The 24,200-nt window shown below is 35.9% G+C and overlaps 1 protein-coding gene across 1 annotated transcript in view; it reads right to left on the reverse strand.

Moving 5' to 3' along the window:
* The window catches only part of LOC123546367 (probable sodium/potassium/calcium exchanger CG1090), a 63,000-nt gene that overhangs the window by 33,804 nt on the left and 4,996 nt on the right, over window positions 1–24,200 (reverse strand). Inside the window, exons 2-4 of the mRNA XM_045332571.2 lie at window positions 19,300–19,500; window positions 15,330–15,430; window positions 10,902–10,988 (exon numbers count right to left, since the gene is read on the reverse strand). Coding sequence (XP_045188506.2) covers window positions 10,902–10,988; window positions 15,330–15,430; window positions 19,300–19,500 — 389 coding nt within the window. The remainder of the gene's footprint in view (window positions 1–10,901; window positions 10,989–15,329; window positions 15,431–19,299; window positions 19,501–24,200) is intronic.

Genomic DNA, 24,200 nt, shown 5'->3' on the forward strand with positions numbered 1-24,200 from the left:
AAACTTATTGACTAGCTCATTTCCGTACACAACACTGTGCATATGGTCCATGCATGTGGTCCAAATTTGAAAGCTGTAGCTTGAGAAATGTGAATGTAGGTCACAAGGACAAAGTTCTTTGTACACAAAACTATGCATGTGCATCAAGTTTGAAGGCTGTAGTTTGAGAAATTTGAAAGAAGGTCACTAGGTCAATCTTAAGGTCAAAGTTTATTTTGATACACAAAACTATGCAAGTGGTCCAAATTTGAAGGCTGTAGCTTGAGAAATGTGAAAGTAGGTCACTAGGTCAAAATCAAGGTCAAACTTCATTTCAGAACACAAATCTATGCATGTGGTCAAAATTTGAAGCCTGTACCTTCAAAAATGTGAAAGTAGGTCACTAGGTCAATGTCAAGGTCAAAGTTTCTTTCGGTACACAATCCTATGCATGTGGTCTAAATTTGAAGCCTGTAGCTACAGAAATGTGAAAGTAGGTCACTAGGTCAATCTTCAGGTCAAAGTTCATTTCGGTACACAAAACTATGCAAGTGGTCCAAATTTGAAGGCTGTAGCTTGAGAAATGTGAAAGTAGGTCACTAGGTCAAATCAAGGTCAAATTTCATTTCGGAACAAAGAAATATGTACGTGGTCCAAATTTGAAGGCTGTAGCTTGAGAAATGTGAAAGTAGGTCACTAGGTCAAAATCAAGGTCAACTCATGTCAAGGTTCATCTTGCCACGCAAAACCATACATGTGGTCCAAATTTGAATGTTGTATGTTATTGACAAGAAGATTTTAAAAGCTTTTTCCCTATATAAGTCTATATGAACCATGTAACCCCCAGGGCGGGGCCATGTTTGACCCTAAGGGGATAATTTTAACAAACTTGGTAGAGAACCACTAGATGATGCTACATTACAAATGCCAAAGCCCTAGGCTTTGTGGTTTGGACAAGAAGATTTTAAGTTTTTCCCTATATAAGTCTATGTAAACCATGTGACCCCCGGGGCGGGGCCATATTTGACCCTAGGGGGATATTTGAACAATCTTAGTAGAAGACCACTAGATGATGTCACATACAAAATATCAAAGCCCTAGGCCCTGTAGCTTTGAATAAGAGGTTTTTCAAAGTTTTTCCCTATATTATTATTATTATTATTATTATACCAGATTTATATAGCGCCCTTTTCATGACCAATTTCACGTTCAAAGGCGCTTTACATAGTTCAAATGCAGCCACACAGGGCGCATAATTCATCCTCTACTAGTACAGACACAGAGCGATCTGACCAGAGGGACAGAGTGAAACAAAGCCCCCACGACAGAGAGATCAGAAATCAGATACAGGCTTGTCCGGCTAACTTAGCCTAGCTCGTTTCGAATAGACAGCCTGGTTCTTTAACGCGCCCAGTGTATAGCACTGATACACGCAAGGATTGCCTGGGTTCCTGACCAGTACACCTCTAGTTGGGTGGGAAACACTGGAAAGCGTTTCTGAAAATTCCCGAGTAGCTGCCGGGGATCGAACCCCCGACCTCAGGATTGGAAGGCCAGTGTGCAAACCACTGAGCTATCCGTCCACCCATAAGTCTATATAAACCATGTGACCCCCGGGGCAAGGTCATATTAGACCCCAGGGAAAGAATTTGAATCAGCTTGGTAGAGGACCACTAGATGATGCTTCATACCAAATATCAAAGCCCTAGGCTCTGTGGTTTTGGACAAGAAGATTTTTCAAAGTTTTTCCCTATATAAATCTATGTAAATTATAGAAATAAACAAAGGGCCATAACTCACTAAACAATTGTTGAACCAGTCTGATTTTCAGGGGGACACAACTAGGATACCAATACATCATTCTGACAAAGTTTAGTCAAAATCCCCCCAGTAGTTTCTGAGGAGATGCGATAACGAGAAATTGTTAACGGACGGACGGACCACGGACGCAGAGTGATTTGAATAGCCCTCCATCATGATGATGGTGGGCTAAAAATCAATTGAAAAAAACAGCCTCTATCCCATACACAAGATTTTTCTTTAATTTGACCTAGTGACCTAGTTTTTGACCTCTTTATCACTCTGACCAATTTTTATGAAGATCAGTTGAAAAATACAGCCTCTATCGCATACACAAGCTAAATGTTAACGGACAGACAGACGACAGACAGACGCCGGACATCGAGTGATCAGGTGAGCTAAAAATAGATTTCAAATCTTTTTTGCAAAAAAAACTGTAAACAAGTTTTACCTCAGAATTTTTATTTGCCTTAAAGCCCTTTTTCAGCAGTATTTCAGTTATGTAATGGCAGAAAACATACGCCTCACCCGGGAGTTATGTAATGGCAGAGAACATACGCCTCACCCGGGAGTTATGTAATGGCAGAGAACATACGCCTCAACCGGGAGTTATGTAATGGCAGAGAACATACGCCTCACCCGGGAGTTATGTAATGGCAGAGAACATACGCCCCACCTGGGAGTTATGTAATGGCAGAGAACATACGCCCCACCCGGGAGTTATGTAATGGCAGAGAACATACGCCCCACCCGGGAGTTATGTAATGGCAGAGAACATACGCCCCACCCGGGGACTGAACTCACAACCCCACATCCGTAGATCTTCCCCGTCCCTACTGAGTTAAGCTGGCAAGCTCAGGATTTTCAAACAATTTAAATGATAATATATGGACTGAACAAAAAATCTTAATAACTTATATATAAATGTATAATTATGCGAATTTTTTCATATTGTACATTATTGGCTGTGTTAGCAAATTATATTTAGATACTTAAAAGCACTCACATGTATGTATCATATTCAACTATATTAAAATTTGATTTTAATTAGTCTGTATTATATATGATATATGTAAATTTATACAGCACAAAATCTTGATATTTTACTAGTATCATTCTTGTCCGCATCTGTAATAGAAGGCTTAAACTCAATTCAATATGGGATATTCTAATTACAAAATAAAATGTTGCAAAATAGCTTTTTCCCTGACCTATGGGTAACAACATACTAGAGGCCAGTTAGCTTTCACAGGACACTTTAGAAACATATACAGACTCTGAGGGAAAATATACTCTTTCAAAATCATAGGAGCTGGAAAAATTTCCACTATAATTATCATATGGTAAGGCCTAAAAAAATTCTTTGTTTCCGGTAACATCCTCAAAATAATTTGGGTAGGTTAGTTGGATTTTTTTTTTTTTTTTTGAATTTTGTTTTATTAAGGGAGACTTTTCAGAAAATATTTCTGTGTCAAAAAATGAACAAGAGGACCATGATGGTCCTGAATCGCTCACCTCTTCCCACATGACCCAGTTTTGAGTATGACGTCGTTTTTTCTATTATTTGACATAGCGACCTAGTTTTTGAGCTCATGTGACCCAGTTTTGAACTTGACCTAGATATTATCAAGATAAAAATTCTGACCAATTTTCATGAAAATCCATTGAAAAATATGGTCTCTAGAGAGGTCACAAGGTTTTTCTATTATTTGACCTATTGACCTATTTTTCGAAGGTACGTGACCCTGTTTTGAACTTTACCTAGATATCATCTAGGTGGAGATTCTCACTAATTTTCATGAAGATCTCATGAAAAATATGGCCTCTAGAGAGGTCACAAGGTTTTTCTATTTTATACCTACTGGCCTAGTTTTTGACCACACATGATCCAGTTTCGAAATTGACCTAGATATCATCAAGGTGAACATTCAGATCAATGTTCATGAAGATCCATTGAAAAATATGGCCTCTAGAGAGATCAAAAGATTTTAATAATTTTAGACCTACTGACCTAGTTTTTGACCGCAGTTGACCCGGTTTCAAACTTGACCTAGATATCATCAAGATGATCATTCAGACCAACTTTCATACAGATCCCATGAAAAGTATGGCCTCTAGAGAGGTCACAAGGTTTTTTTATTATTTGACCTACTGACCTAGCTTTTGACCGCACATGACCCAGTTTCAAACTTGACCTAGATATCATCAAGATGAACATTCTGACCAATTTTCATGAAGATCCATTCAAGGGTATGGCCTCTAGAGAGGTCACAAGGTTTTTCTATTTCAAGACCTAATGACCTAGTTTTTGATTGCAGTTGACCCAGTTTCAAACCTGACCTATATATCATCAAGATAAACATTCAGACCAACTTTCATACAGATCCCATGAAAATTATGGCCTCTAGAGAGGTCACAACGTTTTTTCATTATTTGACCTACTGACCTACTTTTTGATGGCACGTGACCCACTTTCAAACTTGACCGAGATATCATCAAGATGAACATTCTGACCAATTTTTATGGAGATCCATTCACAAGTATGTCCTCTAGAGAGGTCACAAGGTTTTTCTATTTTTAGACCTTCTGACCTAGTTTTTGACCGCACATGACCCTGTTTCGAATTTGACCTAGATATCATCAAGATGAACATTCAGACCAACTTTCATACAGATCCCATGAAAAATATGGCCTTTAGAGAGGTCACAAGGTTTTTCTATTATTTGACCTACTGACCTAGTTTTTGAAGGCACGTGATCCACTTTCGAACTTGACTTAGATATCATCAAGATGAACATTCAGACCAACTTTCATACAGATCCCATGAAAAATATGGCCTCTAGAGAGGTCACAAGGTTTTCTATTATTTGACTACTGACCTAGTTTTTGAAGGCACGTGACCCACTTTCGAACTTGACCTAGATATCATCAAGGTGAACATTCTGACCAATTTTAATGAAGATCTCATGAAATATATGGCCTCTAGAGAGGTCACAAGGTTTTTCTATTTTTAGATCTACTGACCTAGTTTTTGATCTCACGTGACCCAGTTTCGAACTTGACCTAGATATCATCAAGATGAACATTCAGACCAACTTTCATACAGATCCCATGAAAAATATGGCCTTTAGAGAGGTCACAAGGTTTTTCTATTATTTGACCTACTGACCTAGTTTTTGATGGCACATGACCCAGTTTCAAATTTGACCTAGATATCATCAAGGTGAACGTTCTGACCAATTTTCATGAAGATCTTGTGAAATATATGGCCTCTAGAGAGGTCACAAGGTTTTTCTATTTTTAGACCTACTGACCTAGTTTTTGACTGCACGTGACCCAGTTTTGAACTTGACCTAGATATCATCAAGATGAACATTCTGACCAACTTTCATAAAGATCCCACAAAAAATGTGACCTCTAGAGTGGTCACAAGCAAAAGTTTACGGACGGACGCACGGACGACGGACGCTGCGTGATCACAAAAGCTCACCTTGTCACTATGTGACAGGTGAGCTAATAAAAACAAGAGGGTTATGCCTTTAGAGCATCAGTAAGTTGATTTTTAACATCACTGAGCATGTTTAAAGCATAAAAAGTGCAGTTTTGCAATTTTTTGTAAAAAAGTTGAAAAAAATATTCTCCAAGGCCATAAAAACATTTAGGATCCGGCCAAAAATTTAGGGTAGGTTGGGATACTGGAAACAAACAATTTTTTTTTACCCCTAATATGAAATAAGTCACTGCCTCAATCAGGAATCAATCCAACTTCAACTCATCCCATAACATTTGAAAAGAACTGTCTAATGACAGCACAGAAGGACACATTTTTTAATTTTATATTAAATATCTCATTAGGTATATCGATTGCGTGTTACCGTAGAGGGATCGATCCCGATTTCGTCGCTACACATAGGATCAAATCCCTATCAATTTAAAGGTAGATTTTGGAATAAAAACAACACTGCCTATATTGTATTGTATTATAAGTAAATCTCCTCCTCTTGGATAGGAGGCCTCCTATATTTATTTGTATGAACTGTGCTCACTAGGTGCTTTTATATATACCATATATCAATATTTGTACTGATGTGCAAGACGTTGCAGTTGGGACAAGTTATGTTGTTGTTTATTAGGCACAAAGAAAAAAACGTATTCTTCCAAAAAATCCTAAGTCAGACGCTCTTTGCATGTGCTGGAAGGACACATTTTTTAATTTGATAGTATATATCACATTCGGTATATCACATGTTACTGTAGAGGGATCGATCCAGATTTTCGTTGCGAAGCGTAGGATCAATTTCCAATAAGATAACTCACATAGGGAAAAATCTTTGCCAGTGGCATACATGGTCTAAATACAGTTCCTTCCATAACACTGTAAAATCATTTAATTTCGTGGGCATGAAATTTCGTGGTTTTGGCCTAAACGGCAATGTCGTGGGGATATGAATTCATGGGTTTCAACTTTTGAACATAAAATGAATGGGAATTTCACATGTTCATTGGGATTAAATTTCGTGGATTGACTCAACCACAAAATCCACGAAAATTAGTCCCCCATAAATATTAATGATTTCACAGTATTCATGCTGTGATTAGAGCTTCAAGTTTAGTTCTGTTGTAGCATAAATATTTATTGTGAATCAATTGCCAGTGTTGATCCAAGAAACTAACAAACAAAATTCCCCCTTTTTAATATAACAAGAGCTCGTAGAATAGGAAATGCTCCCCTTGATGCATTCAGTAATTGCAGAAGGAACCGAAATTATTTGGTCACTGTGACCTTGACCTCTGACCAACTTACCTCAAAATCAATAGGGATCATCTGCTGGTCATGATCAACATCCCTATTAAGTTTCGTGATCCTAGGCCAAAGCATTCTCAAGTTATAGCTCGCAAACTGTTTAATTGTTTGGGGTCACTGTGTCCTTGACCTTTGACCTATTGACCTCAAAATCAATATAGGTCATCTGCTGGTCATGGCCAACATCCCTATCAACTTTCATAATCCTAGGTCCAAGCGTTCTTGAGTTATCCTCTGGAAACTCTTTAACTGTTCCTGATCACTGTGACCTTGACCTTTGAGCAACTGACCTCAAAATCAATAGGGGTCATCTGCTAGTCATTGCCAACCTCCCTTTCAACTTTCATGATCCTAGGCCCAAGTGTTCTTCAGTTATCATCCGGAAATGGTTTAACTGTTCCAGGTCACTGTGACCTTGACCTTAGAGCAACAGTTACTGACCTCAAAATCAACAGGGGTCATCTGCTGGTCATGACCAACCTTCCTATCAACTTTCATGATCCTAGGCTCCATAAACCAACTGGTCTTACGGACCGACCAACATACTGACTGACCGAAATCTGCAAAACAATATACCCCACTTTCTTCAAAGGGGGGCATAATAAATCAAATCCATAAAATCATGCCCCTGTAAAACCTCATTTTGATTGTATTTACATGTATATCATAAAATTTGGTGTCAATTATCAGTATGGTAAAACACTGTCTGAGTAACATCTGTGACAGAGGTGGTGAAACAGCTGGTAGTTATATACTACTTCAATGAAAAAATGAAAACTAGAATGTTTATATTAGTGATCAGAAGAAAGTTTTACTTTAGAATCAAATGCAATGGGTGTGTTTTAAGAACATCCTCAAATGTGTTTATTTTCTTTGTCAATAAAATATTTCACATTTCATATTTTTTTAAAAACTAGATCTATGTGTCATAATTCTGCATGAATAATTTCTGGCAGTTGTTATGGCTACAGATTTGTTTGTTATAATGAATGTGATTATTGAAAATTGCTTCTTATTGCATATATTCATGAGCTGAATTAATTACTTATTTAAAGGGTATTATTTTTGTCACAGAATGAGGCATAATTGGTTAATAACATAAATACCAACAGAAATATAGATTCTGGGTGAATTTTCCAACACGCCCCAAAATACATTGCTGTCTAAATGTTTATTAACTATATAAACTTCAATTCAAAATTTCATTATTACAACAAGTTTTAATCAGAAAAAAATGTGAAGAAATACAAGCCATAATGCTTTTGTTCAAAATAAGCAAATGGTTATTTCATCAAATTAACTTTAAAATGTTGACCAACTGTAATAATTATTGTAAAAAATCAAAACAATTAAATACGAAATAAAGGAAGCACTTCCATAGCCAAAAATAAAAAAAATCAGGTCATTTTGCAAAACAAGTAGATGTTCAAGTGATTCATCAGAAAATATAACAAAATGTTAACTTATGTAAAACATAAAACTGTCAGTCTTAAATCACTGTATGATGTAAGGGGAAATGTATTTTAAGCTGAATGAAACAAAAACATATGCTGTATATATAGTTAACTGTGTTAGGAGCTGCTTTATTTAAACGACAGACAGTGAATCTGACAGTGGTAAAGTGTTCAGGTACAAGAAGCATTTGACGACTTCTCCACAACAATTTGTAGAAAAGGAACATTTTCATCTGGCAAAAAATAAAACCCATTCCCATTGCCTTGCATTTGAAATCATAACCTCTGAATTAAAAGTATTCTGCTCCTTATACTTAGGTTGTACAGTGTTCAGATTTTTACAGACCAATTTCACTTAAAAATAGCTGATCAACAACTGGTTTCAAGACTGGGCTGGAAACTCTTGTCAGCTTAAACTTATACCAGTCTGACACCTGTATACACTAACATTGGTACCAGTCTGACACCTGTATATATTGGTACCAGTCTGACACCTGTATACACTAACATTGGTACCAGTCTGACACCTGTATATACTGATACCAGTCTGACACCTGTATACACTAACATTGGTACCAGTCTGACATCTGTATATACTGACAATACTCCAGATCATTTTCTAGCTTAACCTTGAACAAATATTGCTTTTTTCATAACTCACCCTCCTTATATATGAATATAAACAAAATTTTGAAAGAGAAACACAGATTTATATAATCAGTGGCAAACAACAGTAGAGGTGACAATATGAGACCGGGTAACATGATGTCACACAGTCCTTGACCACTAACATCCAGCATGCAAGTAAGTCAAACACAATACTAGATCATTATAGCCATTCATTCTGTTCATGCAAGCAAAATAAAATTAGAAACAAGAGGGCCAAGATGGCCCTAAGTCGCTCACGTGAGTAACACAATAAAAGTGTAAACATGTTTTACCTAGTGATTTCATGGATACAAATTTTCATTAAGATTAGACCAAAACATGGCCTCTTGAGTGTAAACAAGCTTATTCTTTGATTTGACCTGGTGACCTAGTTTTTGACTCTACATGACCCAGATAAAAATTCATATGATATTTCGTGCACACAAACATTCTAACCAAGTTTCATGCACATCAAATGAACGAAAGTGTTAAGAAGCTTTTCCTTTAATTTGAATGGGTGACCTAGTTTTTGACTCGATATGACCCAGTTTCGCACTTAGCCTAAGAATCATCAAGATAAACATTCTGACCAAGTTTCATGAAAATAGGGTCATAAATGTTGCCTCAAGAGTGTTAACAAGCTTTTCCTTTGATTTGACGGGGTGACCCAGTTTCAAATGTGACCTAGAAATCATCAAGATAAACATTCTGACCAAGTTTCGTGAAGATAGGGTTATAAATGTGGCCTCTAGGTTGTTAACAAGCTTTTCCTTTGATTTGACCTGATGACCTAGTTTTTGACCCTACATGACACAGTTTCGATCAAGGCCTAGAAATCATCAAGATAATCATTCTGTGCAAGTCTGTATCAAATCAAAGCATAAATGAAACTTCTATATGGCTGAAAGGGCCAAACTAGAAACTTTTTCCCCTGTCAGGGACAGTAACTCCAGAACCCATGATGGAATCTAGCCGGTTTTCGAAAGGAACTGATATCTTATTGTGACTTAAGTTGTGTATAAGTGTGGTTAAAATCAAATATAAAATGTCACTTCTACCATGTCCACAAGATAAAAATAAACAAATTTCGGCTCTTTCTGGGCTAAATCAGGGGCCTAACGCTGGAACCTATGGCTGGATCTAACAGATTCATCATGGAATCCAAGATTTATTGTTGTTGAAGATATTTAGCAAGTTTGTATCAAATCAAACCATAAATGACATCTCTATATGGCTGCAAAAATGTGGTCTCTATCATGTTAATATGCCAAAAATAGCATGATGGGATCTGGCCAGTTTTCGCAAGGAACCGAGATATTATGCCAACACAAGTTGTGTGCAAGTTTAATTAAAGCTGATTGCAAAATGTGGTCTCTATCGTGTTCACAAGCCAAAAATAAGCCCTTTAAGGGGCCATAACTCTAGAACCCATGATGGGATCTGGCCAGTTTTCGAAAGGAGCCGAATATTATGCCAATACAAGTTGTGTGCAAGTATTATTAAAATTGATTGCAAAATGTGGTCTCTATCGTGTTCACAAGAAATTGTGAATGGACGACGGACAAAATGCGATCACAAAAGCTTACCCTGTCACTACGTGACAGGTGAGCTTAAAAACGCTAATAAATACAGTGTACCACTGCTCACTCTGACAAGTATCAGTGACTTGATTACCCAGGCTCGCTCAAGCTAGCAATGCATGTAGGCCTTGTTTGTTTTCTTTATAATTTCCATGTTTGGGTCACTTTGAATCCAAACATTTTTGTCATCCCTATGCTACCTTGATTGTTTATTTTTATCAGAATTGTTTGTTTACAATTTAAAGATTAGCTTTACTTTATTGGAGACCTCATTATTGAACTCTGCAACTATACAAATGTCAATATTAAACATCATACCAATCATTTATATGGGACAATTTAAACTGAAGCTGCTAGAGCAGTGAATCTTCTAAACATGTGTGCCTTAACATGAGTTTTGATTGTCTTGTAATCATGAATCAGTGTAAATCTTATCAGTAACTATAATTAGAAGAGTTCATCCAATTATAAAAGCTCTGGGACAAAGATTGCATGCAACAAGGCCATTGCTTTCAAGGGCTAAAAAATTCTACACTAGAAAATAAATCAACTACAACTTCAAAATAATGAATATCAGTTAAAGTGGTGTGCGTGTTGCAGACAGAATGATCTATATATGGCACAATGAGTACATACCATGCCTGCACAAAGAGCACAAATACTGATCACAAACATGACATTGTACACAGCTGATCCTACAACAGTTCCTATACCTATATCATCCTGAAAATACAGGAAAACATGACATTGTACACAGCTGATCCTACAACAGTTCCTATACCTATATCATCCTGAAAATACAGGAAAACATGACATTGTAAAACAGCTGATCCTACAACAGTTCCTATACCTATATCATCCTGAAAATACAGGAAAACATGACATTGTAAACAGCTGATCCTACAACAGTTCCTATACAAATATCATCCTGAAAATACAAGAAAAACATGACATTGTACACAGCTGATCATACAACAGTTCCTATACCTATATCATCCTGAAAATACAAGAAAAACATGACATTGTACACAGCTGATCATACAACAGTTCCTATACCTATATCATCCTGAAAATACAGAAAAGCTGGACATTGTTAACTGTTGATTCATCAACAGTACAAAATCCTTTACCTATATCATCCTGAAATATAGAACAAGAGGACCATGATGGTCCTGAATCGCTCACCTGCCCCCACATGAACTGAGTATGACGTCGTTCTTTTTTCTATTATTTGACATAGTGACCTAGTTTTTGAGCTCATGTGACCTACTTCTGAACTTGACCTAGATATCATCAAGATAAAAATTCTGACCAATTTTCATGAAGATCCATTGAAAAATATGGCCTCTAGAGAGGTCAAAAGGTCTTTCTATGTTGAGACCTAGTGACCTAGCTTTTGACCGCAGTTGACCCGGTTTCAAACTTGACCTAGATATCATCAAGATGAACATTCAGACCAACTTCCATACAGATCCCATGAAAAATATGGCACCTAGAGTGGTCACAAGGTTTTTCTATTATTTGACCTACTGACCTAGTTTTTGACCGCATGTGACCCAGTTTCAAACTTGACCTAGATATTATCAAGATGAACATTCTGACCAATTTTCATGCAGATTCCATGAAAAATATGGCCTCTACAGAGGTCACAAGGTTTTTCTATTATTTGACTTACTGACCTGGTTTTTAACTGCACGTGACCAAGTTTCGAACTTGACCTACATATCATCAAGATGAACATTCTGACCAATTTTCATACAGATCCCATGAAAAATATGACCTCCAGAGAGGTCACAATGTTTTTCTATTATCTGACCTAATGACCAAGTTTTGGATCGCACGTGACCCAGTTTCAAACCTGACTTAGATATCATCAAGGTTAACATTCTGACCAATTTTCATGAAGATCCCATGAAAAATATGGCCTCTAGGGAGGTCACAAGAATTTTCTATTTTTAGACCTACTGACCTAGTTTTGGACCGCAGTTGACCCAATTTCGAACTTGATCTAGATATCATCAAGATGAACATTCTGATCAATTTTCATGCAGATCCCATGAAAAATATGGCCTCTACAGAGGTCACAAGGTTTTTCTATTATCTGACCTACTGACCTAGTTTTGGACTGGACGTGACCCAGTTTTGAATTTGACATAAATATCATCAAGATGAACATTCTGACCAATTTTCATGCAGATCCCATGAAAAATATGACCTCTAGAGAGGTCACAAGGATTTTCTATTATTTGACCTACTGACCTAGTTTTTGACCGCAGTTGACCCGGTTTCAAAACTGACTTAGATATCATCAAGATGAACATTCTGATCAATTTTCATGCAGATCCAATGAAAAATACGGCCTCTACAGAGGTCACAAGGTTTTTCTATTATTTGACCTACTGACCTAGTTTTAGACCAGACGTGACCCAGTTTCGAACTTGACCTAGATATCATCAAGATGAACATTCTGACCAATTTTCATGCAGATCCCATGAAAAATATGACCTCCAGAGAGGTCACAAGGATTTTCTATTATCTGACCTACTGACCTAGTTTTTGATGGCACGTGACCCAGTTTCGAATTTGACCTAGATATCATCAAGGTGAACATTTAGACCTACTTTCCTGAATATCTTGTGAAAAATATGGCCTCTAGAGAGGTCACAAGGTTTTTCTATTTTTAGACCTACTGACCTAGTTTTTGATGGCACGTGACCCAGTTTCAAACATGACCTAGATATCATCAAGATGAACATTCTGACAAACTTTCATACAGATCCCATTAAAAATGTGACCTCTAGAGTGGTCACAAGCAAAAGTTTACGGACGGACGGACACAGCGTGATCACAAAAGCTCACCTTGTCACTTTGTGACAGGTGAGCTAAAAACAAGATACTGTAAAGAGCTGACCCATTAACAGTTTCTATACCTATATCATCTTGAAAAGAAAGGTGATGAATGCACATGCCCCCCCCCCCCCCCCCCACTGACACAGTACATTGCAATTTCACCCACACAAGATTGCATAATTATGTGGACTGTATGTATATAGACTGTATGTATACAGTATAGTAACAAAAAACAAAGTCCCATAACTACGCAGAATATTTATCTAAAAGAACATAACATGCACCATGCACAACTAGGGTTGGTACTGATCACTTGTGTGAGGTTTCAATAAATGTGTGCAAGGGTTTGGAAGATTGCACAAGATTGCATATGCAGACTGTATGTACATAGTATGTTAACATGAAACAAAGTCCCGTAACTATGCAATTTTTGTTGTTGAAAGAACTTACATGCCCCATGCACAACTACTGTTGTTACTGATCACTTGTGTGAAGTTTCATTAAATTGTGTCAAGGGGATGAGGCAAGATGGTGCGCACAAGATTGTGTCTATGTATATAGTATAGTAACAAAATACAAAGTCCCGTAACTGTGCAAATTTTTTTCTGAAAGAACCTAACATGTCCCATGCACAACTACTGTTGTTACTGATCACTTGTGTGAAGTTTCATTAAATTGTGTCACGGGGATGAGGAGAGATGGTGCACACAAGATTGTGTCTATGTATATAGTATAGTAACAAAAAACAAAGTCCCGTAACTCTGCAATTTTTTTTATGAAAGAACCTAACATGCCCCATGCACAACTACTGTTGTTACTGATCACTTGTGTGAAGTTTCATTAAATTGTGTCAAGGGGATGAGGAGAGATGGTACGCACAAGATTGTGTCTACGGACAGGCGGACAGACAGACAACCTGAAATCAGTATACCCCCCCTTACAACTTTGTTGTCGGAGGGGTACAATAAAGAACATTTCTTGCCTACCTATCTGATCTTCTACCTCAGAGTGTGACCTCTGACCTTAGGACCCGAGTTGTGTACTCTGTGAGTCGTCTGGGTAAGACTGAAAATTGACCCTAATTTTAAGAAACTTCTTCCAGTGGCTAGGAACATAATGCAGTGGACACAAATTTATGCTATGTCATCTATGACCTCAAAGAGTGACCTTGACCTTGGACCTAGTGGCTTGAGTTGTGAGATGTGCACACCATCTTGGTGAGGTAAACATCTGATGATGTTTGTTTTACAAAAATCTTCCAAGTGGTATTAACAATATGGAGCAAACACAAAATTAAGCTATTTGAACAGTGACCTCCATGTATGACCTTAATCTTGAACCTAGTGACCAGTGTTTTGTGCTCTGCACATTGTCTTGATGAGGTTAAAGCTACTTGCCCACAGTTTGGGTGGAATTTTTCAACATGTTCATTTCCATCAAGTTTGGCATAGAATGTATATGTGACACTAAAAAACAATATTGTGGGCGGAAATAAAAGTTAGATGTTGGTAAAAATGCAAGAAAAATGTAAATTTTCTGCATTATTTCAAAAGCGTTGCAACAGTTTACTACCTTCTGCACAATATTTTTGGTTATTTATAAGAATATCTTGCAAAAATCTTATGTCAATAAGTTTGTACCACTAGTCACTTTCAGAGTACTCACTTTTTATGGATTTTTGAGAGAAATTATTTTTTGCCTAAAATGTGTGGGTTAGTCTCTTTAACAACCAATGCTAGTTTTATGAAAATCTTATCTTAAGTTAGAAGATATGGTGTGGACACTATGGATTGATGGACATTCATACCAACAGACATTTATTGGGTATTTCCTTACAAAGTACCCAACAAGCGACAGAAAGATATTGTTGGAGCAATTTTAAACTAACGTCTGAAAACCAAATGTACAAAAAGCAATGCAACTTTTTCTGTTTCACATAAATTTTTCAGTATCTTAATTTCTGACAAAGATTTCAACACCATCTTTTTACCCCAGGCTTGTTTGTTTAATGTTTAATGACAGATGCCTGTTTAGGCATTATTTCAGGCAAAACTGGTACTTGGTAACACCACCTTACTAAAGTCAGCTTGATGGCTTCCATGCATGTTGATGTAAGTGGGTAAGAAACCCATAGAAGTGAGGGACATGTAATTCAGTCAGCAATATTTAACTATTGAACATCATGGTACCATGACTACTTGCTATATTATATACCTTTGCAATGAAGATTGATATAACAGCTGTTGCCAGTTCCGGGGCTGAACTCCCTGCTGCCATAAATGTAGCCCCCGCAACATCAGACTGTATCTGTAATACTGAAAATACAATAAACTGTGAGAAAAAAATGGAAACCAGTCAAATGAACATGGATGCCTCAAAAACATGGTTTATACAAAAAATATAAATCTTTCCTGTCACATTTTGGAATTTACAACATCAAAAATTACACCTTTTTCTGTGGCATTATGATCAGACATAAAATGACTGTTTCAGGGAAGGCTAAACACCTGGAATGCAGTGATTATTTCAACAAAATCTAGTTCTGTTACAAATAGTTATGTGCAATTACAAGCTATCAAAGTGAAAATCTTTCTGTCAGGCCTATCTGGTGACAGCTAAATTGACAACTGGAATATAATTTTCTATGTTTAGGACAATAGGAATATAATTTTCTATATACAGTCGAAACTCGGTATCTCAAACTCGCTTACCTCGAAATTCCGCTTAAGTCGAAGAAATTTCCAAGTCCCGTCAAATTTCTTTCTTTATATATGTAATTCAACTCCGGTTATGTCAAAATTTGACTTACCGAGACTCCGGATGTGTCGAAATGGATTTTCAGTCCCGTCAATAAAATTCAAGTGTATTGTAAACTTGGTATGTCGAAGTGAGGAAAGTATGCAATAAAATTTAATACATGTCATTGTGAATGTGTTTGGTTTTTAACACATGTACATGTTTATTGCCTAACCAGAAAGCCGTGATGCCGACATATCAAAGGTGCGGCGAATATCAAAGTGAAATGATGTCATACTTGTTTGCACGTGCCATAATGATAATTGTTTGATGTAAACATTAGATTTCTTTAATCAGTGGTCATTTGTTTTTGAAAGTTATGAAAATTGCTTTTAATTTAAACTAATGAATTAATTAGTTTGAACAGTTGGGATCTTTAATAAGGATTAGTTTGAGGTAATTGCGATGAAACTGTATAAAAAATAACTTCTTTGGAGAAAGCATCATTTTTTTCAAAATGTCAGATCAAAATGCTATCAATCCTCCGGGAGAGAAACGCGGTAGAAAAAGGAAACTTGACTCAAAAACATGTGAGGTTAGTATCATTTTTATTCTTTGAAAAAAACTGAGAACTTTGATAAACACAAACTGTAAGGAATCGTGTACGCGTAAAGTACTGACAGTGTATACACGGCTACAATTTTTTTTCCCGTCATTTCGTCCTTACAAGTCCCTCCTCATAATTCGAATTTCGGTTATCTCGAAATAAAAAGCATGGTCCCTTGAAATTCGAGATACCGAGTTTCGACTGTATGTTTAGGTTTGGAATTTATGATAGAAAATTTATTTTTTATATCCTTCAAGTGATATAGTTGTCGGCAGAGGGAGAAAAATGCATAAAATTTCTAGGTAAAATCGTGCGAAAAAGTTATACATTTTTAGGAACATTACAAACTTGGTATACAATTGAAACCAGTGCTTTAATTCCAAGGGAATGAGCATTTTACTTTGAAAAAATTGAAATCTGACTTAAGAAATTAAAAATGATATTAAATTTTTGTTGCAAGTGTTTTTTTTGTAAAATGAACCAGTTTTATTGATGTATTGTAACTATGATAAACATGCATGATGTCGTAAACGCTGACACAAGACATGTAAAAATATCTGTCAATTATAGGATGCTGTTAATGTACAGCATCAATTACCTATAACTTTATCAATGTCACATATATCTGCCAAATGTACTGGCATGCTGGGAGTATTTCCAGAAAGAACATGCTATATCATGATGTGGCTGATGGTAAAGATCATTAATCTAGAAATTATCAAATTATTTCATTGTTATTTTCCATGTGTATTTCTAAATGCTGAGTTAATGACTGTAAAAACCTCGTAAATTGATGTCAATTATTTTTCTTGTTACTCCAAATATCTACAATTATTATACCACCCTCTTATGTAAATTAAATATAACAATATATTATGACTAAATTTGATGTGTTAATGATGTATTAAAGAGTACTATTATGTATTAACCTAATAACATAACAGTGATTTACTAATACCGAGATAATGTTAAAATTGATTTGACATTTATATCATGATTAACATACAATAACTTATTCAAGATGGCTGAAAGTGGTTGCATACCTTGAAATTATTTTCTTATTTTTTGATACTGTAGTTAGAGGAGACACTGCTGGTTTGAGGGAATTAAGATTTCTTATCATACCAGTATAGATTCAAATTTTCAACTCTTACTTAACTTAATAAGTCCTTCCTTTTGGTCTAAATACAAACAACTGTATTGCTATGAATAATTAACACGGTTAATTGACACACACATAAAAACCTGGCAGTGCATGGTGTTAGTTCATAAGTGTCAAGCTTACTGACTGCAAAGTAGACTTTTCTGCAAGTCAGGTCTTTTTGTTCAACTATTGATTTTAAAGTTTGTTTCTTTGTTCATTTTGTTAAGATTTAATGCCCTTTTTCAGTTTGCATTAGATTTATGTATGATTTTCATTTTCCTATTAGCTATTTAATGGATTCCCTACCAGTTCTAACCTGTTTTTTTCCCTTGAGTAACTTGAAATTTCATCAAAAGAAATGTAGAAAGAGAACAAATGATTTTAGACAACAAATAATTTGATACATACTGAACTGTAACAAAGAAGAAAAATTGTTTTAAATGTCTATTAACAAAGAGAACACATGTTTTTAGACATATTATCCTGTAACAAATAGGACAGATTATTTTAAATGTCAAGTAACATCACAGAGTGATGTCACCTGTTGATTGGCACTAAAATTTGCAAACAGATCAACTGAATACATTGTGGCACTACTGTGCTTTTAAAATACAAAGGTATTACTGTAAACACTAACTCTTGTCAATTTGAATCTGCCATGAAAACAAGCCTATGTATAAAGGCCAAGCGTAAAATTATCATATGTGATCAGTAGAGCCATATGGAAGTCTTTGAGAGTATCTGAAACTCTTCTTGCTTTCATATTCAATAACTTGTAACGTAACATTTCCCAATACTATGATAAAAATTCTATTCTATCAATCGGTTCATTATTAAATATATAATTTATGATAATTTCCTTGTTGAGTTTGGCTCTGGTGAGCTAATGATAGACAAACATGTCATTGTCCTTTTAATGTACAAAACCACAGAACTTTGTCAAAGTACAGGGAATGAATCTTCATAAATAACTTGCATATATTGTACCATTTAATGATAAAGCAATATTGTTTGTGGTCTATGAGGATTTATCAACCTGCGTTAAGTGACATCAAACAAAGCCAATAACTGCAATATACGGTACTTGTCATATATTATGCTATTAAATATCAGAAATAGGCATCATAATGGGACTGGATCAATATTTAATATATATTTCTCCATATATAAACATCTGTTCCAACAATAATTGTTATTCTTTTCCCTGATTGAAGTGTTTCATTCTCTTTTATCTATGAGATGAAAGTAGACACAGATGCTTGTTTGAAACAGCAGTTAATAATGTCCAAGAAAACATCTTACAAAAGGCCATAACTATGTATACTGTATTTCTACATCTGCACCATGATCCTCCAGTAAATTATACCATTTCTTACAATGAATTTATAACATAAAGAAAAAATTATGCTATACCGTATATTTATGCTAAAGATTTACACTTTTTTCAAAAAATATTTTTCTGACTAGAATTTGTTTTAATGCTATATAATGTCATCATAACTACTATTCAGGACTATTTTTTGTCATCATTACTACTATTCGGGACTAATTTTAAAGTTGTTTTTTTTCTTCATCAAATGCTATGAAATAAATAAAATCTATTACTTTAATATTAAATAAATGAATTCACATGTCCCCATGAAGTAACCTTTTACTTAAAGTGGCTAAAACAATGAACAGTAATTAACGATACATACCTTCACATATAACTTCGAGTGAAGGCACAAAATAGTCATCACAGAGAAGAGCAAAGCCTAGAAACATGTAGACTGTGACAAGGACATGAAGAGCAACAGCCCCATTCTTCCGCTCTGCCATGCTAAACACATCTCTAGGGAACTGTTCTACGGCACGAGGGGTGCAGTTTGGTAGCACAGATAGAAGGGATCTTGAACCAGCTGAAAAATAGAATGGTGAAAGAACAAACATTAAAAACCATTAAAACCTCATAATTATGCTTTCTGGCTGTTCACGGCTAATATGGATAAGTTTCACATATATTTAAGTGTCATACTATCCAAGCGACAGTGGCAACATTAAAATTCAGTGGAATGGTATTTTGCCTAATGAGATAAAAGTAATTTACCCTAAATTAAACATTCTCAGCCTATAAAAGCAGAAGTTTAACCTGTTTCAAAGAAACCAATGTCTCGTTCCTTGCTGAAATAGTTTACATATTTTAAAGTCTCTGGTGTGGCTTAGTTTTATGTTAAAAATAGTTGAAACAGTGATCAAATAGATCTGATGTTTAATATGCATATATAATCACATAGTCAGAATTTAAGCAATACAAATGTACTTTAAATAATGTGCATGTGTAACAAATAACACTGACCCAAGAAAATAAGTAGTAGGTTTTTCTATGGGGATTTCTACTTCGGTATCAGATCTACATGTCAATCAAATTGTGGTATACTCTCAAAAGACAAGACAAAGACCCCCTTCATAACTTTGGTAAAAAGAGAAATAAATGTATGATTGCATCTGACAAGAAAGGACCATTAATATTGACTTGATCAATTTCCACTATTTCAAAGAGAAGCAATCTATGAAAGTCAGCACCTCATATTCCATTTACAACAATTATAAAAGTTTGACTGCACCCTTTGCAAACCTATTTTACACATGTTATTGGACTGGGCAGAAAACAGACTACTCATGGAAAGCATAATATTTCATAGAATATGAGAATGGGTCCAAACAGGCTTAAGTTGCTCACCTACAGAGGTGACCATTTGACCTTGCTTCTGATCATATTTTTGGTGAACATCTACCACGCAGTTCATAAAAAGTTATTCTTAAAACGTTTTTCCTAATTTTTGTTTTCTGTGATGGCCCAAAAATGCATAATAATTTTAATAAACTTGAGAAAGGTCTACTAGGGTGCTACAGATCAAGTCAGGTGAAGATCCATCAAGCTGTTTACCAGAAGTTTTTTTTAAAAAGATTTCTACATGCAGTCAAGTGGAATGAGATTGAGGAAAGTCCATCCAAGGAGGTCACAGATTAGCAAAGATTTTTCAAGAGATTTGTAAGAAGCTGTTTAATTTTTTTTTCTATTTTCAGCTCTGGTGGCCCCTAAAAGGGGTCATGCAAAACTGTACATGTCATCCAAATTTCAAAGCTGTATCTTAAACAAGAGGGCCAACATGGCCCTAGGTCGCTCAAATAAGAAACACACCATAACAGTGTAAAACATGTTTGACCTAGTGATTTCATGGAAACAAATATTCTGACCAATTTTCATTAAGATTGGACCAAAAAATTGGTCTCTTGCGATAAAACAAGCATTTTCTTAGATATGACCTAGTTTTTGATCCTAGATGACCCATGTTCAAACTCGACCTAGATTTTATCAAGGCAATCATTCTGACCAAAATTCATGAAGATCAGTTGAAAAATACAGCCTCTATCACAAACACAAGTTTTTTCTTTGATTTGACCAAGTGACCTAGTTTTTGACCTCAGATGACCCATATTCAAATTCGACCTAGATTTCATTAAGGCAATCATCCTGACCAAATTTCATAAAAATCAATTGAAAAAAACAGTCTCTATCGCATACACAAGATTTTTCTTTAATTTGACCTAGTGACCTAGTTTTTGATCTCAGATAACCCATATTCAAACTCGACCTAGATTTCATCAAGGCAATCACTCTGACCAAATTTCATGAAGATCAATTGAAAAATACATCCTCTATTGCATACACAATGTTTTTCTTCGATTCAACCTAGTGATCTAGTTTTTGATCCCAGATGACCCATTTTCGAACTCTGCCTAGATTTTATCAAGGTAATCATTCTGGCTAAATTTCATGAAGATCAGTTGAAAAATACAGCCTCTATTGCATACAAAAGGTTTTTCTTTGATTTGAACTAGTGACGTAGTTTTTGACCCCAGATGACCCATTTTCGAACTTGGTCTAAATTTCATCAAGGGAATCATTCTGACCAAAATTCATGAAGATCAATTGAAAAACACAGACTCTATCGAATACACAAGGTTTTTCCTTGATTTGACCTAGTGACCTAGTTTTTGACCCCAGATGACCCATTTTCAAACTCGGCCTAGATTTCATCAAGGTAATCATTCTGACAAAAATTCATGAAGATCAATTGAAAAATACCGCCTCTATCGCATACACAAGGTTTTTCTTTGATTTTACCTAGTGACCTAGTTTTTGACCCGAGATGACCCATTTTCAAACTCGGCCTAGATTTCATCAAGGTTATCATTCTGACCAATATTCATGAAGAATAATTGAAAAATACAGCCTCTATCGCATACACAAGGTTTTTCTTTGATTTGACCTAGTGACCTAGTTTTTGATCCGAGATGACCCATTTTCGAACTCGGCCTAGATTTCATCAAGGCAATCATTCTGACCAATAATCATGAAGATCAATTGAAAAATACCGCCTCTATCGCATACACAAGGTTTTTCTTTGATTTGACCTAGTGACCTAGTTTTTGACCCGAGATGACCCACTTTCGAACTCGGCCTAGATTTCATCAAGGTTATCATTCTGACCAATATTCATGAAGAATAATTGAAAAATACAGCCTCTATCGCATACACAAGGTTTTTCTTTGATTTGACCTAGTGACCTAGTTTTTGACCGGAGATGACCCATTTTCGAACTCGGCCTAGAATTCATCAAGGCAATCATTCTGACAAAAATTCATGAAGATCAAATGAAAAATACAGCCTCTATCGCATACACAAGGTTTTTCTTTGATTTGACCTAGTGACCTAGCTTTTGATCCGAGATGACCCATTTTCGAACTCGGCCTAGATTTCATCAAGCTAATCATTCTGACCAATATTCATGAAGATTAATTGAAAAATACAGCCTCTATCGCATACACAAGGTTTTTCTTTGATTTGACCTAGTGACCTAGTTTTTGACCCAAGATGACCCATTTTCGAACTCGTCCTAGATTTCATCAAGGTTATTATTCTGACCAATATTCATGAAGATTAATTGAAAAATACAGCCTCTATCGCATACACAAGCTAAATGTTGACAGACGATGGACGCCGGACATCGAGCGATCAGAAAAACTCACCTGAGCATTGCTCAGGTGAGCTAAAAACAAGAAAGTAGGTCAGTAGGTCAAGGTCACCGTCAGGTGACCCCTAATCACTTGGGGACATCAGGTAATTATAACTAAACAGTCTTAGGAAATAGGATCTGATCATTTTTTAAGTATTTTTCCTATATAAATCTGGTATAACAATATAACTGATATAACAAGTGACCCCCAGGGTGGGTCCTCTTTTCACCACAGGGGTTAATTTGAACAATCTTGTTAGAGATACACTAGGCAATGCTACATACCAAATATCAAAAGGCCTAGGCCTTACTATTTCTGACAAGAAGATTTTCTTTTTCTCTATAAGTCCATGTTAAACTTCAAACCTTCCAGAGGAGGGCCTCTTTTCACCCCTGGGGCATAATTTGAACAATTTCGTTAGAGGAACACTAGGCAATGTAAATTATATAACAAAAGCCTATGCCTTGCAGTTTCAGGCAAGAAGATTTTTAAAGTTTTTTCCTATATAAGTATATGTAAAACTAGAGACCCCCCGGGCAGGGCCTCTTTTCACCCCAGGGTAATAGTTTGAACATTCTTGGTAGAGGACCACAGGGCAATGCTTCAAACTGAATATAAAAGGCCTGGGGGGTCTTGCAGTTTCAGACAAGAAGATTTTCAAAATTTTTCCCTATACAAGTCTATGTAAAACTTGGGACCCCCCAGGGCTGGGCCTCTTTTCATCCCAGGGGCACAATTTGAACAATCTTCATACAGGACCATTAGATGATGTCACACGCCAAATATCAAGGCTCTAAGCCTTGTGGTTTTGGACAAGAAGATTTTTAAAGTTTTTCCTTTTGGTTGCCATGGCAACCAGAGTTCTGCATAGAATTCAATCTTTGAACAATTTTGAAAGGATCATTCCTGTGAAGTTTGGTGTAATTCTGCCTAGTGGTTTTCAAGAAGAAGATTTTTTTAGAAAATGTTGACAGACACACAACTGACGACGGACACTGGCAGAGCAGTCACAAAAGAGCAGTCACAAAAGCTCACCATGAGCATTTGGCTCAGGTGAGCTAAAAAAGGTGGCAGCCACACTATACATAAAGGCATTATGAGCCTTTAACTTTGGCGACAATGCATAAAGCAGTTCATGAGAAAAAGTCATTTAAAAGTTTCTTAATTTTAGCTTTGACTGCCTTAAAAACTGGCCAAGAAGAATCGCTTGAACAAACTTGAGAGAAGCCCATGCCAAGATGCTATAGACCAAGTTTAGTGTAACTCTAACCAGCACTTTCAAAGAAGAAAAATTGCAAGAAAAAAATGTTGACCAAGGGTGAAGGATATAGGATGCCAGACCAAACACTATATTTATAGCTACACTGAACAAAATTCAGGAGAGCTAATAAACTTAGAATATATTTATGTAGTATTCATTTTTCTGAGTAGTTAATAATATAAGAGTATCAAAATGCTGTAGAATTTTCTTATCTCTTAACCTGACCACAGCTGTAACTTTCAACTAATTTGCAAATTACTGCTTTAAGACTCAATT

This window comes from Mercenaria mercenaria, chromosome 9, assembly GCF_021730395.1.
Source record: "Mercenaria mercenaria strain notata chromosome 9, MADL_Memer_1, whole genome shotgun sequence".
Lineage (NCBI taxonomy): Eukaryota > Metazoa > Mollusca > Bivalvia > Venerida > Veneridae > Mercenaria > Mercenaria mercenaria.